A 15,444-nucleotide genomic window follows, 5' to 3' on the forward strand; every position below is an offset into this window, starting at 1 on the left:
CCCACTACCGCATGCTATCTCATTTCCCGAGGACTAGACACCCACACCCGTGTTTACACACCCCCACAGACATATACAGACACCTGTACAAGTGTGCACACAGACACATACATACACAAAAACAAATCCTTAAAACTGAAAACGCTTCAAGAGAGAAAATATTGGTGCCGTCCTTCCCCCAAGGCAGAGATTGGATGCATGCCCAGTGCCATGTTACAAGAAGAATGCTGGCATTCCCCCCAACCTGGTCATAAAATGTTACCAGCAACTTCAAATCATGAGCAGGAGCTGTGATTATATATGCAAACATTTACATAAAATATTGCTTCATTTTAGTGGGCCTTCTATGAAGTTTCTTATCTGATAAAAAATAAATCAACTATCTAGACTATACAAAAGAATGGAGAAGAAGATAAACTATGCGAGCAAAGTCAGTGCGGCTGATACACAGTAGCATTAACTCTTCCTATGGGGGACTTGTGAACAATAGCCTGGCACTGTGTTCGATCCCAGCCTTCCCTGGGCTAAAGCCCCAGAACATGACATGGTGATTCACATTCGGAAAACAGCACAGTCAAAGAGCATGCCAAGCGGTGTCATCTTGTTAAAAAAAAAAAAAAACATCATGCCAAACCCCTATGAGAAGCCTCCTTGATTCCTTTCCCAGGGCAATCTGCTTTAGCTGCCACGAGAGGCATGGCCTGAAAACAGGTGGCATCAGAGGCAGGATGATCCTGGGTTCCTTCAAGTCACCGGAGGTAAAAGATCTCCCAGCAGCTCTTGGTGAGGTGCCACCTCCACCATCTTAACTGTCAGAAAAAAAAAAATATTCTCTCTTTTATTTCTCTGCTGTGTTCTCCCTGGGTGTGGCTTCAGTTCTGAGCAGAGAGAATCCTCCAAGTTAGTCTCTCTTCTCTGTTAAGGTAAGGCACGTGTTTTTAGTACCAGCACTCCACTCAGAAGGTCGTAGCAGGCAGATCTCTGTGAGTTCGTGACCAGCCTGGTCAATAGAGTTAGTCCCACAACAGCCAGGGCTGTGACACAGAGAAACCCTGTCTTGAAAAATCAAAAAAAGAATGACAGAACTCAAAAGTCTCCTACCTCACACAGTGCGTTTGTTATTTGCTTGAGAAGATTTAGTCAAACAAAGCCACAATAAAAACCTGCTTCCCAGAGACATGAATATTTATTTATTCATCCAACTCAATACAATAAACATTTGCATAATGAACAGGGAAGGAAGCACTTGTCTGAAATAGTGAAGACTTGGGGGTGGGTGGCTAGGAACTTTAGAGTAAGCCCCCCCCAATCTAGACCAGCTGATCCAAGAGCTAGCTCCAAGAGTTCCTGAGTGTCTTAGTTGGGTTTTTATTGCTGTGAAGAGACCATGACATGCAACTCCTGTTAATGAAAACACTTAATTGAGGGATCTTGCTTACAGTTTCAGAGGTTCAGTCTGTTATGGTCATGGCAGGGAGCATGGCAGTCTGCAGGCAGGCCTGGTGCTGGAGCGGAGAATCCTATGCCTTGACTCAGGGGCAACAGGAAGCTGAATGACAGTCACCCTCAAAGCCTTCCCCCACAGTGTCACACTTCCTCCAACGAGGCTATACCTCTTAATAGTGCCTCTCCCTTTGGGGGCTATTTTCTTTTCTTCCAAACCACCACTTTCCACTCCCTGGCCCACAAAGGCTTATAGCCATATCATAATGCAAAAATGCATTCAGCCCAACTTCAAAAGTCCCCACAGTCTATCACAGTCTCAAACTGATTTCAAAGTCCAAAGACTCTTCTAAGACACATAGCAATTTCTGAACTATAATCTCCTGTAAAAATCAAAAGAAAAAGCAGATCACATACTTCCTACATATAATGGCACAGGACGTACATTATCATTCCTAAACTCAGGGCTGGTTCCACTCCCTGTTAGCAGCTCTCCTCAGCAGGTATCCCACAGCTCTGGCATCTATAACATCTTGGGGTCTCCAAGGTAACCCATGGTTCGACTTCACAGCTTCACATAATGGCCTCTCTACTGGGCCTCCGCTCAAGACATCACTGACACATGCCTGGCTTCAGTAGCTTTATTCCATAACTCCTTTCTTTTATCCTTAACTCTAAAACCTGGACCACACGGCCGAAGCTGCCAAGTTTTCCAAAGCTTGCTGGGGCTGGAACACAGCCCCCTCATTAAATTACATCTTCACCAGCTTTTCGTCTTTCACTGCCTAGGCTTGGCTGTACTGAAGCTTGCTCTGTAGACCAGGCTGGCCTCAGACTCAGAGATCTGACAGCCTGGGATAAAAGGTATGCCCCACCATACCAGGCTCTGAGCTTTTCTTTAGTTCATTTCCACAAGTAAGAAACTTAGCTCAGTGGGGTCTTGCCCTGAGGTTGCCACTCCTTATATTTCATAGCTCAATCCGTTTACCTCCTTGAACAAAAATTTAGGATTTATTTCCATTCCTTTTCTTTTTTTTTTCTTTTTCTTCTCATAGTTACATTTTGTAGTTTACTCTGATCAGTTTGTTCCTTTTCGTCATAAATCTTCATGAGATTTACCACTAATGTCCATATGACAAGTCAGTACAGTTTTGTTTTGAAATTTCTTCTGCCCATGGAATTAGTCCCAAACTCTTCACATTAGTCCCAAGCAGACTCTTTGAACAAGGGCAAAAAAACAGCCACTCTCTTTACCAAAAATATCAAAAGAACAGTTTCTAGGCAACATTCTAAAATTCTTCTCTGAAACCTCTTGAGCCAGCTCCTGACATTTCAAACCCTTATCAGCACCATTCGTTGCCTTCCATGCTCCTACTAGTGTGCCCCATTGAGCAGTGCTTAAATCATTCCACTGCTTTCCTAACCCAAAGTATCAAAGTCCATATTCCTCCACATAACAGCATGGTGGGGCCTATCACAGAAGTATCCCAGTCCCTGGTACTTACTTCTGTCTTAGTTAGGGTTTACTGTTGCTGTGAAGAGACATGGTGACCATGGAGCCACCTTCATGCATTCATTCAATCTGCAGCCTCTGAGATTCCCGGAGCCACCCTGTGTGGAAAAGACTGGTCTACAGATGATCTCCTCATCCACCATCCACATCTGTGAGGTAAGGAGTGTTGTCCCTGCAGCCTCCCACTGTACTGGTGAAGCTCAGCCAGAAACTTCACCTTATTTTCTGCTCATGGCACTGGTATGGTCCTACAGCCTCTTACCATGTCCTCAATATCAATATGACAGGTGAAAAGTGACCATGGGCCACTGAGATGGTTCAGCAGATAAAGACACTTACCACCAAGTCTGATGGTCTGGTTTTTGTATCCAGGATCCATCCACATGGTGTAAGAAGAGACTGACTCCTAATAGTCATTCTCTGCCCTCCATATGTGTGCCCCCACACATCATGAACACAAGCACACATGCTTATTGATGCATGCACACATGCAACAAATAAATAATTAAATGTGTGGAAAGAAGGAAAGAAAAGTGGCCACTTGTCAAAAAGCTAAAGACTTGCAGTCATTGGATTTCTAGGAACTGGTCCCTCTAGACAGCCTTTCAACTCTATCGTATGCCTTAAAACACGGTTAATCTTTCTTTAGAATGGCAGAGCTCCCTTCCTGGATTGCTGTCTATGTTTTTAATTAGTTTTCACCCAGTTATTTCCCTGTGTCTTGTTTATGATAATGAATGCTGAAAGGGCGTAAGTGTTTAGTCCTGAGAATTAATTAGAACACATTTCAGAATCCAATGGAAAGCCATTGTTTTGAACAATAGAAGCAACATTCATGCTTGCGTGAGAAGGTATAATCGGGGTAGATGAATGCAGCTGCTGAGGCTGGCTTAAAATGAATGAGAAGAACAACTCACACAGAACAAAAGCCTTCCCCTCCAATTATTTATTTATTTATTTATTTATTTATTTATTTATTTATTTTGACACTAATAGTAGGAACTCACTTCAGGAAAAGCAAATTAGTAGAAGAAGAAACTAAGAGAAATCCTCCTTCTACCTAGTTATAGCCATGATCTGAGTCCCTAGGCATATCTCCTTTTCAACTTCAGTTGCATTTATATAAATGGGTTATTCCTTTTCAACAGACTGCACTTATCAAATGTACTATTTTGCAATCTAATGTAATTTAAATAACTCAACATTTGCATTTTTCAACAAAGTCCCTAGTGCTAAATATTTAATGCCTGCCAACATTTTACTATTACTATTGAGTGGGAGCAAAAGATAATCGCTTTAAATTTTAATGAAAAACTTCAAAACAAACTATAAGAAATATCTGAGAATTTTTGAGCAAGATCCATAAAAGCTTAAAATATCAAAACTCTGCAAAATTACCCCATAATATATCCCATTAGTACTATTTAAAATAATCAGTAAATGGAAGCATGCTTTTTAACTATCTCGTTTCTAAAGCTTAATGAAATTAATGGAAGAAACTTGGAGCTGAATATGAGACATTTAATAAGATGCTTGATTGTCTAATAATAAGCTGGATAGAAAGGATGATTTTTGTGCCTGATTCTAGAACTTCAGGATAAGTTTTAGGAGTGTCCAGGGTAGGAGTGGGGGGATCCATGTGCACAGGAATCAAGGCAGTGAACATATTTCTGTGCACAGAAAGGGGAGGTGATGTTTTCTAACTGTGAATTCCAGGAGCCAGAAGTCTGCAGAAGTCAGAGAGGGCACCTCCCATGAGCAGCTACAAGGGGTACAGGAGTTGAAGTTCTGCGATAGAAAGAAGACAGAGTTTGGGAAAGACAGAGAGTTAAGATAACAGTGTCTAAGGAGGGCTTCTCAGAGAGGTGCGGGGGGAGAAAGACAGAGACAAAGAGACAGAGAAAGAATGCTGAAGTTTGCAGATAAGCTGTTCGGAGAGCCAGTTGAAGTTGCTGATGTAGCCTGCTACACACTTCTGCCGTGAGATCCACCTTCTTGCTATAATTCAGGTGGTAACCCTGGGATTCCCAGCCCCATAGCTATGCTATATAGAGAAGAGATGAGGAGAGAGAAGCTGGGTGGCTCACTAGGTAAAATGCTCACTGTACAAGAATAGAGACTGGAATTCAAATCTCGAGCAGCCGTGTAAAACGTTGGGCATGATCATGCACTGTAACCAAGCATTGGAGGCAGGGCAAAGTGGGGTGGGTGGGTAGAGACAGGGTTACTGGGGATTAGTGGCTGTGGGCCTAGTTTCAGATTCAGTAAGAAACCCTATTTGAAAGGGAATAAGGGGAAGAAAGATGGATTTCTGTAGTGCTCCTGATACAAGGTCAAAGCCCCGGGCTCTCAGCAGACGGTATAAGTCTGGTGCTGGCTATCGTGAATAGCAGCATTGCTACGGTCCATTACAGCTTCCACAATGAACAGAGCCCGCCATGCCTCTGCTTCTAATAATGAGAATCATAGCAAAAGCAGTTAGAGAGAGTGAGTGTGTGCGCAGAAGAGCCACTGCTCGGTGTCTGTGTCTCTCTTAATCTTCCCCAGAACTCTGAGGCCAGACTCGGCTACAGTCCAGGACCCTAGACCTCAGGATCTGGCTGCTCTGCCCAAGGAGATCTGAGAACTAATCCTCAGCTGTGTTTGCTTTAAAACTCCCAGGCTCATGCCCCAAACAGGCAGGAAATGGCTACAAATCCATGCATTCCTGAAGTGTCTTAAAATGTCCACATCACACAGGAGGGAATGTGGAGGGCCGTGGGAGGACAAAGGCCCCCTTAGCTGTGAGGCCAGCAAAGCCACGTGTTCAAGATGACGAAAGGTTGAAAAATTAATATTCATAGTTGCTGATTTTGACTGCTTTTCTTATTTATTTCTTTTTCAATTACTCATCTCTTTTAAAATCAGTTACCCTAGTGGCTTGTTTCTTGTGTGTGTGTTTAATTTTGTGCTTGTTTGACACAGGGCCTTATATAGCCCAGGTTGGCCTTGAACTCTTTATATGACTGACGATAACCTTGAATTGTGGATTCTCTCGCTTCTATCTCCTAAGTGCTGGGCTTAAGGGCTGGAGCCAACACACCAGCTTGCTATTTTGCATCACTGGGAAGACAGAAATGAAATGTTCAAAAATAATTAGGGGGGTCAAGTTCAGCAAAGTCAGCTGAGAGGATCGCTGGAGTGCCCAGTGACCAGTGCTGTGATTCACACTTCGGCGTGTGTGTTTATTGCACCTGCTATATCCTGTCGAGAGCAAAGCCGGTGCCTAAGCTCAGCAAGACAGGGATCTTGAGAGATGCCCACCAGAAGAGAGATTCTCTCAGTCCGTTGCCACTGATCTAAGTCTGCATCATTTATAATTATTCCCCCCAAATTAAAACACATTCAAATAGTATTTTATACTCCACTGTAGTTTGTGTAAGCCACTCAACTGTCTGTGAATTTGGGTTTTCAAAAGCAGGTCTATTGTTCTATTGTTTGATGTGTAAAGACTGAAACATTTTTCCTGCTGTGAATAACTCCAAGTGGGACAAAAAAAAAAGGGACTAAAAAGGAAATACCTGTTCAAATTTTAAATGCAACAACAAATAGGGCTAAATGCACCCAGGAACTCTGCATCACCACTTGAAGCTATCTGCTACTGCCTCTCTTTGTCCTCTTGAAACAGGGTCTCCCATAACTCAGACTGGCCTTAAACTCACTCTGTAGCTTAGGATGACCTTGAACTTCTGGTCTCGCCCCTCTGGCTAGCAGTACAGTTGTGAGCCCCACCCCTTGTTTTCTGTGGTGCTGGGAATCAAACCCAGAGCTCCCTGAGTGCTGGGAAAGCGCCCTACCAACTGAGCTACAGCCTCAGACCCCATCACTGTCCCACTTACCCATCACACCAGCAAGTGCACTGGGAACGTGCACTCCTTCCTCGCGCCTGCATTTTGCTAGGTGCTGGGAATGCAATCCATAGAAGTGAGCCACATCCCCGGGCTTAGGAAGGATCACAGATGAAAGAAGCATGGGGAGAAACGCTACAGACACTTCGTAGAGATGTATATTTGACAAGGGTGATGCAGCGCTTACTAAATTGCTCACACCAGCTCGGAGCAGGGGTAAAAGTCTGAAAGCTAGATTTAGCAGTGACTTCCTGATGCTGGCATTACACCAACCAAATTGATTCTGGAAAATCCCCCTCCCGACAGTTGTTCTTTGAGTTCATTCTGCTCTGCTCCTATGTATGGAGCAACTTCTCAGTCCTACCGAAAACCTGGACAACAAAGACCACCAGTGTGGATTGACATCAACAGTAGTCATCAGAGAGTGCCCAGGAGTGTGGAGGAGGGGAGCACTACAGAGTGCCCGGGAGAGGAGGGTGGAGCATGTGTCCAGGAGCACTGGGGGAGGGAGCACTGCAGAGTGCCCAGGAGCATGGGAGGAGCACTACAGAATGCACAGGAGCACGGGTAGGGAAAGTATTACAGAGCACACAGGAGGGGGCAGGGAGCAATTAACAACATGAGCTGGCTCTCCTAACTCTCCAGTTACTTCCTTAACTCCACCTGTAATTTCTAAGCATTAGCCATTGACATGTGCAAAGCCTACTATCGCCACACCCTCTCCATGTTTTTCCTGATTGTCATGATAATCTTCAGTAGTGGCTATTTTTATCCCTCTTTGCCAATTAAGAAACTGAGTCTAAGCCAGTGAGATGGCTCAGTTAGTAAGGTGCTTTCATTACTAGTGGGAATGTGAGCCCCGGAACCTATGTAAAATAGTAGCAGAAATGGCGAGGGGGAGACAGGAAAATCCCTGGGTCTTTCTGGCCAGTCTAACCAATTGGTGAGTTCCAGGCCAACAATCAATTCTGTTTCAAAACAAGGCAGAGAGCCGTAAGTAGGAGAGGCACCCAAAGTTGACCTCTGACCACCCCCCACAGGCACACACTTGCACAGAGAAACTGAAGCTCACAGGACTTCAGCCATACAACCAGAGAGATAGAATCAGAACTGGCGGTGGGCCAGAGAACTCTCCATGTCTTCTTTTCTTCCCTTCGTTCCTACAGTTGCCCTAGAACAGCTATGGCCCTCTGGGGTCTGCCTGCCCCCACAGCACTGCCTTATCCTTGAATTCATCTACCATGGTCAAGAGGAATCATATCTGTGAATCTGCCCGAGAGAAGGACTATTACAGAGCATGCTACCCCTCCATGCATGCTCAGCAACCAGAAGTTTCTCCCACAGGAGCAGCATGCACCCTGTCTCCACACATCGTCTCCCACTCCAAAACTGCCACTCCCGTGACATGAGAGTCTCACCCCAGGGTCCTCTCTGGTGTCCTTCTAATGGTCCTCAAGAGGCAGGCAAGGGATGCCACTCCAGGGGCTCTGTTCCCTTTAGTGCCCCGTGGAGTCAGAGGTCAGCGGCTATGATGTGGATGCAGAGCCAGCAAACTGGGGTGGACACACTGAGGAACCATTTTAACTCATTACAGCTTCCTTTCTACCAGCTTACTAGTGGGCTTGGATAAGATGATCCCGGCAGCTTGGCAGAGCAAGGACAGAATCATTTGTCACAAAATAGATTTGGCCTGAGTTGGGTTTCATTCAAGGAGATCGAACCCACACCTCAAGGGACACATGCACACCAGGATGGCTATGGATGCAGCCTCAAACAAAATCGATTGTAAAATTATTTGAAACATTGGCAGGGCCTTGGCAATAATTTAAAAACTGGACTTAATAGTGGTTCCAGCAACTTTGATAAGAATGTAGCCCAGCATCACCAAATGCTGAATAGCCCTAAAACAGGGCTGGAAAGGTGGCTCAGGAGTTAAGAGCTCTGGTTGCTCTTCCAGAAAAAAAAAATGGGTTGATTCTTGCTACCCACATGGAGTCTTACAACCAACCACCTGTAATCTCAAATCAGGGAATGTGACACTCTCCTCTGGCCTCTGGGGGCACCAGGCACACACACACACGATGTACAGACATACATGTAAGCAAAACACTAAGACAGAGAAAATAATTTTAAAAATGTAAAAGGAAGACACAAAAAGTGAAGGCGTCACACACGCGCACACACACATGTGCACACAGACATACACACACACACACACACACACACACGGAGGGGGAAAGGGAGTGAGGGCAAACTATACTGAAGTCTTGTTATCAAAGTTTCTATTCTCTGTCTTCAGGTCTTATCCCAGCACAGTGATGCCTCAACAGGATAGAAAACATTGTTGCCCATCACACTAAAATGGGAATCAGATTTCCATTGTAAACGTATTTTCAACAATAACCAAATGCAATTACACAGCAACTTTATGGATGATGGTGTTACAATTTCAATAGGGAAAGTTAAAATTTGAGTAAAAAGTATCTTTTATTGTTAATAATGCAATGGAGTTGAACATAATTAATATCCCAGTTTTTCCTAAATGTAAGACGTCTAGATCATAATATCTATCAGGATGTGAAGGAGGGGTAAGAATTCTTTATCAGCACTAGGATTCTTTAGCAGTAACAGACAGATCTGCAACATACCATGAACAAGAGAGCTGAAGACAAGAACATCGCTCAGTGTGTCTATCCAATGTCACTCTGTACTATTGCCTCATGAATACTTGAGGATGTACGAAGTCTGACAGGCAGATACTATACTGTTAAAGATGCCATCATAAGAAGCTTATGGTGCTATGCAGGGCCATTAACCACATTACCATTTTACCACCTGCTGTGGGACAGACAGACAGACAGACAGACACAGAATTAAGCCTGTTGGTCTTTTAAAAGTTCAGGTTTAAAATGAAAGGGGCTGCGGATGTGGCTGGGTTGGTAGAGAGCTAGAGAGGCATGAAGTCCTGGGTTTGACCCCGCCCCCAGCACCACAAAAAACCTCGGTGGTGCAAGTTCATAACCCGAGGACTCAGGAGGCAGAAGATGGAGAATAAGAAGTTCAAGGTCATCTTTAGCTTCTCAAGAGTCTGTAGCCAGCCTGAGCTACCCAAAAGATGGAGATGGAAAGGGACCTCTCAGTTGGCAAAATACTTGCCTTGCAAGAACGAGGACCTGTGTTCACTCCCCAGAACCTGTATAAGACATAGTATATACATATGTAAAACATTATATACATGGGTGTGGTGGCAAATGCTCTGATCCCGGAGCTGGAGACAGGAGAGTCTTTTGGGCTTGCTGGCCAGCTGAGTCTATTCGGAATGTCCTAAGATGATCGGAGAGAAGATGTTTGGTAGATAACTCCAGAGAGGCAAACAACACCCCCAAGATTGATTTCTGGCCTCCACATCCACACCCATGTATATGTACTCCTGGGTATAAGTAAACCTGCACATGCACACACACATAAATATGTGTGACCATTTGAGGGAGTGCACACGCTCATGTGCATACATACACACACACACATACACACACACACACACACACAGCAAAACATTTGTAAAGTGTGTGGAGGTAGTTGTGTTAGGCACTCACCTTGCAGCAGCAAATGGCGGCCGATGAACTAACTACCCAAGGTTTCTCTCTGTGCAAGAGTCTGTGCTTGGCTAGTCACTAAACAAAACACCCAACTCTGAAAGTGTCTGGTCCTCTGGGGTCCCCTGGCTCGGTTACCTGACTACCCGAAGAACAGAAACCCAAGGGGAGTTTTTCAACTCCAAGGAGTCCTCATTAAGCCTTGCTCAGTACCTTCCCAAAGGGTCTCATGCAAAGAAGAGTTACTCCGGGAGGAGGGCTCCTAAAAGGTCAACAACTAACCAGAGAGTGCAAATCGGAACAACAGTGACCTTTCAAACGGGAGACGAAAGTCTGGGGCGGCACAACGGCAGGGGGTCCAGCCTGAAGGCGTTTGCCCCTTAGAAGGTGCTTCTGTTGACTGGCTAGGGGCATTTTATTACACGGGAAAGTAGTCTCACATCCTCCCCAGGAAAAAAGTTAGGAAACACGATTTTAAAGATACAGAACCAGGTGCTATCCGAGTTATAAAGACGTCTCTACTAGCTCGTCATTCAACAGCTGAGACTGGAGTTTTACGATCCCAAGCACGCTGGGCTGTCTGCGGGCTAACGATGAGCTGTTTTTAGAGTGGCAGTTGGAAGAAGCACACTGGGGTTGGGCAGTCCTCGTCCCAGAGCAGAAGCTGCGCTGTCAGTCTTTCTGGGAAAGCGTTGGCACCCTGGCTCCGGAGCTCAGGCAGCAGACGGAGTGCCAAACAGATGCCTGCATTAGCTCGGCATTCCATCCCCCACCCTAAAAGTGTCCCGCTGAGTTCCTTGAACTTAAAAAAAAAGTAACTCTAGAATCAACAGAAACGATCTAGAAAAACGCAAAATAAGTAAATACATCTGCAAAAATCGGGACTTCTGACACAGCCTTGCTGCTTAAGAAGGAGGAAATTGCCTGTCTGCTATCTTCTTCTGGATCAACCAACTAGCAGCTGCGGGACCCTGAAGCCCAGCGAGATGTGCCGGTTACCTTGGCTGGAGCCCTGGCAGTCGCAGGCGTGGCTCATCGCGGCTCCTGGCTTCTTTGCCGGGGCTGCAGCGGGACTAGCTCTGGATAGGCAGGTGTAGGCAGAGACAGCTAGGGACCAGGACAAGCCCGCCACTGCTCTGCTTTGCCACCCAGGCTGCAGTGCCCGCCTCCTAAGGCAGCCTGAGGCTCTCTAAGAAGACACAGCTTGAGCCAGGGCCAGTGTCCCTCCACCCTTTCTGGAAGGTGGGGAATAGGTGCCAGGGGGCCTATCACTGGGACAGGCAGAGTAGCCCATCAACCTCAGGGGAAGGGAGGGGCAGCAAGGCAGTGGGCCAGGTCCTGGGGACTCTACCACTGTCCACCTCCTCTTCAATTCCTTCTTCCCACCCCATCCCCTTGGTTTTATTTGCTTGTCTTGAGTCAGTCTGACTCAGCCCTGAAACTCACTGTATAGCTCAGGCTGGCTCTGAGAAGCGTTATATACAGCTCAGGCTGGCTTTGAACTCTCAGCAATCCTCCTGCCTCAGCCTCCCACTAATGAGCATACAGCAAACTGCCTTGCAAGGTCTGACCTGGACACAGAAGTCCCAAGGTAAATATGATACTGTCTGTTCCTGTTGCATTCTGGGAACCTATTTTAAGGCATCTGCAGAGCCCATTCATTCAGGACAGACCTGCCATTTAAGACTTGCACAAATGAGCCAGGTTTTTCTTCCCTGACTTCAACATTTTGCTGCTACAATTTCCCAAGTTCGGGATAGGCAAAGTGGCCAGCAGTTTGACCCGGGATGATAATTGTATTAGCTGCTTATCTCCTTGATGGGACAACATACTGACAAAAGCCACAACCAGGAAGCAGGATTGATTTAGGCTCACAGTTCCAAGAAGGGACAGGTCTATCCTGGAGGGGGAGGGAGGACAGCAGGAACATGAGGCAGCTGTCACACTGTGAACACAGTCAGGAAGAGAAAAGAGACAATACTGCTGACAACTAGCCTTCTCCTTTTCCTTTAGACCAAACCCCCAGGCCCTGGGGTGGCACTGCCCACATCCAGCGTTAAACTTCTGGAAACACACTCAGACACACCGGGAACTATGTTTCCTAGTTGATACTGTATCTACTCAGGCAAAGATGGAGGTGAGCCACGGCAGACACTAAGGAAACAAAGTGACAGTATCTTAGTTAGGGTTCCGTTGCTGTGAAGAGACACCATGAGCATGCAAGTCTTAAAAAAGTAAGCATTTAATTGGTGGTAGCTTATAGTTCAGAGGTTTCCTCCATTATCATCATGGCGAGAAGCAAAGAGACATGTGGTGCTGGAGAAGGAGCTGAGAGTCCTTACTCAGGAGTGGACTGTCCTACCAGCATGGCTTGAGCCTGTATGAGACCTCAAGGCCCACCCCCCACAGTGACACACTTCCTCCAACAAGGCCACACCTGCTAATAGTGCCCCTCCCTTCAAACCACCAGACAGATTAGAAAGATCTAATATTCGCCTGGTCTTCAGATGAAATTTCGCTCTCCAATATATGCCTCCAAGCTCTTGAGGTTTCATCCCTGCCTTGTTCCTTCTGTGAATTTAATTTTAATCAGTGGGTACTTTCATCTTTATTTCTTTGTCACTCCTCCAACAAGCGTCTTGTTTAAAGCTGAATTCTCCTTGGAGCTTTTTAACTCAGACCGTGGGTACGATAGGAAGCATCAGCTAATGTCACTTAAAGGCATTCTGTGACAACTACATGAGGAGCAACACTGGTGATTCAGTTTTGAACAGGCTAACATAAAAACTCCTGCTTGGACTGGGAGCCTAGTGATGTTCCCTATGGAGCGTCATATCCTCCATCCTCCAGCAGTGTGGTCATGTCTACTGCAGTGAAGCGCAACCGTGTACACCCAGAAAGGGCGATTGCGTCTAATACAGCTAGTGTTCGAAACATTAAAGTGAGGTTTTAAGGAGCTTCTGTGTTTCTCAGATGGTCACCCCTCTATTGATGTGCTGAATTTCACTATACAGAAAGGACTCAGGTTGTTAATAGAAGCATAAGTAGAAATGTCTGGAATTAAACTTGATAACACCAGTGATGTAGATCAGTTGCTAGGTAATTGCTTAATGCGTGCATGAAACCTTGGGTTTGATCCAGCAGCCAACATGAGAGGCAGGCAGATCAGAAGTTCAAGGTTGTCCTAGATTATATAGAGAGTTAGAGACCAGCCTGGACTCCATGAGACCTTGTCTCAATCTGACATCACATGGAAAAAACAAATGTCCCTCATTGGCCAGGAAATTTGAGAGAAGATATTGCTATGTTAAAAAGATTGGCACTAAACATGGTTCTTTTAGCCTCTGAGTCACGTCTCCGGTTCCTAAAAACAAAACTGAACCCACTTTTGTGATGATAAGGACGGAGCTCCAGAATGATACCTCCCATCCCACCCGTTGAGTGTCTGTTCCTAGGATACGAGCAAACATTCTTTTTCCCTAGGAAGGTCACTGGTGACAGAGCATAGAAATGATTCCAAACAAGTCTAGATCAGTGATCAATGAGTTTATTGGGTTTCACAGGAGTATGAATGTAGGGTTACTTTCAAGAGTCTGGGTGGTCCAAAAATGGTCACAGCATTGAAAAGTTCACGCCAGCATGGATAACTCACAAAAACTGCATCCCTGGGACTTCCTGCAGACTTGCAGTAGCCCAGCTGTCGTGGGAGGGTCTCCGTTCCCCAGCAGATGTGCTGCCTCTGTAACCTTGAGGAGGGGCCTTGTGAACTGTATAAACCTCAGGATTTTCCTTAGCCTTTGTAAGATGGTTTGTTTCATGAGGCTTACACGAATGTTTCAATTTAGAGCAAACAGCAACACAATACCACCACTGACCCCTGATCTGTAGGAGTGGATCTTCCAACGGGGAAGTCCACCTGTTAATCGACAAGGTGGTATCTTAGACACTGCGTTAGAAATGTGTGCAGTTCAATAAAGTCAAAAGGACTGAGTTGGCAGGTGCCAATCATCAGAATGATTTAGGAATCAACTCTCAAACTAACCAAGATTCCTTTGTTAAATACCACTATCCACATATAATGAATTCTATTGCTCAGCCAGGAGGTTCTTTAAAACACAAAGGGATCATTAAAGAGAGGGAAAATATCCCAGCAGATTAGACTGTGGCTACACACTGTCCTGGATGAGGCCAGATGTGTCTGTTTCTAATTTACTGAGTAAAGTAAGTCATGCAGTCAAACATGACAGGCACAAAATTGGAAGATAATGATAATTTTTCCTCAGAGAAGATTTTATAATCACCTAGGAGACACACCTCTGGGTGTTTTTGTGAAGGAGTTTCCAGAGAGGATTAACTGGGGAGAGACAGCCCACGCTGGATGAGCATGCTTGTGAATAAGAATGTAGTCTACCCTACAGGCCATGTGGGAGAGGAAACCATGGGAAAACTCAGAGGGAAGAAATGAGAAGAGTATATTAGTTACAGTTCTGACTGCCATGACAAAATACTCAACATGGAGCAACTTAAAGAAGAAGGAGCTTATTTGGCTCACAGTTTGAGGTGACACAGTCTACAACCATGCGGAAGACAGGATAGTAGAGTGTGAGGAGGCTGGTAACATTGCATCTGCAGGGAGGAAGCAGACAGAGAGGAATGCTGATGCTCAGCTCACTTACCCTTGCCACTCAGTCCACGATTCCAGCCCTTGGGTTGATGCTGCCGAAATTCAGAGTGGTCCTTCTCTAACCAGTTAAATCTCTCTGGAAAGCCTGACAGGCCCCTATAAAGGTGAGCCTCCCACGTGGTTGAAATCCAGCTGATGAAGATTAACAATCACAAAAAGGTTTAGTGGAAGTAGAGCCCTGGGCTCTGTCTAGGATGAAATGCTATTTTTGGAACTTATTGGAACAGTATCAAATTTAGTGAAGCTTCCATGGACAGAGAAAGTAGTGTCTACCTCCTAAGGCTACTGTGGCCAAGTTTCTTATCTTGATTTTTAGAATGT

General features: G+C 45.4%; 1 protein-coding gene across 1 annotated transcript in view; it reads right to left on the bottom strand.

The window, feature by feature from the left end:
• Positions 1–11,541, bottom strand: part of Gadl1 (glutamate decarboxylase like 1) — a 183,460-nt gene extending 171,919 nt beyond the window's left edge. The window contains exon 1 of the mRNA XM_041677511.1: positions 11,439–11,541. Coding sequence (XP_041533445.1) covers positions 11,439–11,475 — 37 coding nt within the window. The 5' untranslated portion in view covers positions 11,476–11,541. The remainder of the gene's footprint in view (positions 1–11,438) is intronic.
• Between the last annotated feature and the right edge of the window lie 3,903 nt (positions 11,542–15,444).

Source organism: Microtus oregoni, unplaced genomic scaffold, assembly GCF_018167655.1.
Source record: "Microtus oregoni isolate MIOR12 unplaced genomic scaffold, Mior012 000028F_ref0000031, whole genome shotgun sequence".
NCBI lineage: Eukaryota > Metazoa > Chordata > Mammalia > Rodentia > Cricetidae > Microtus > Microtus oregoni.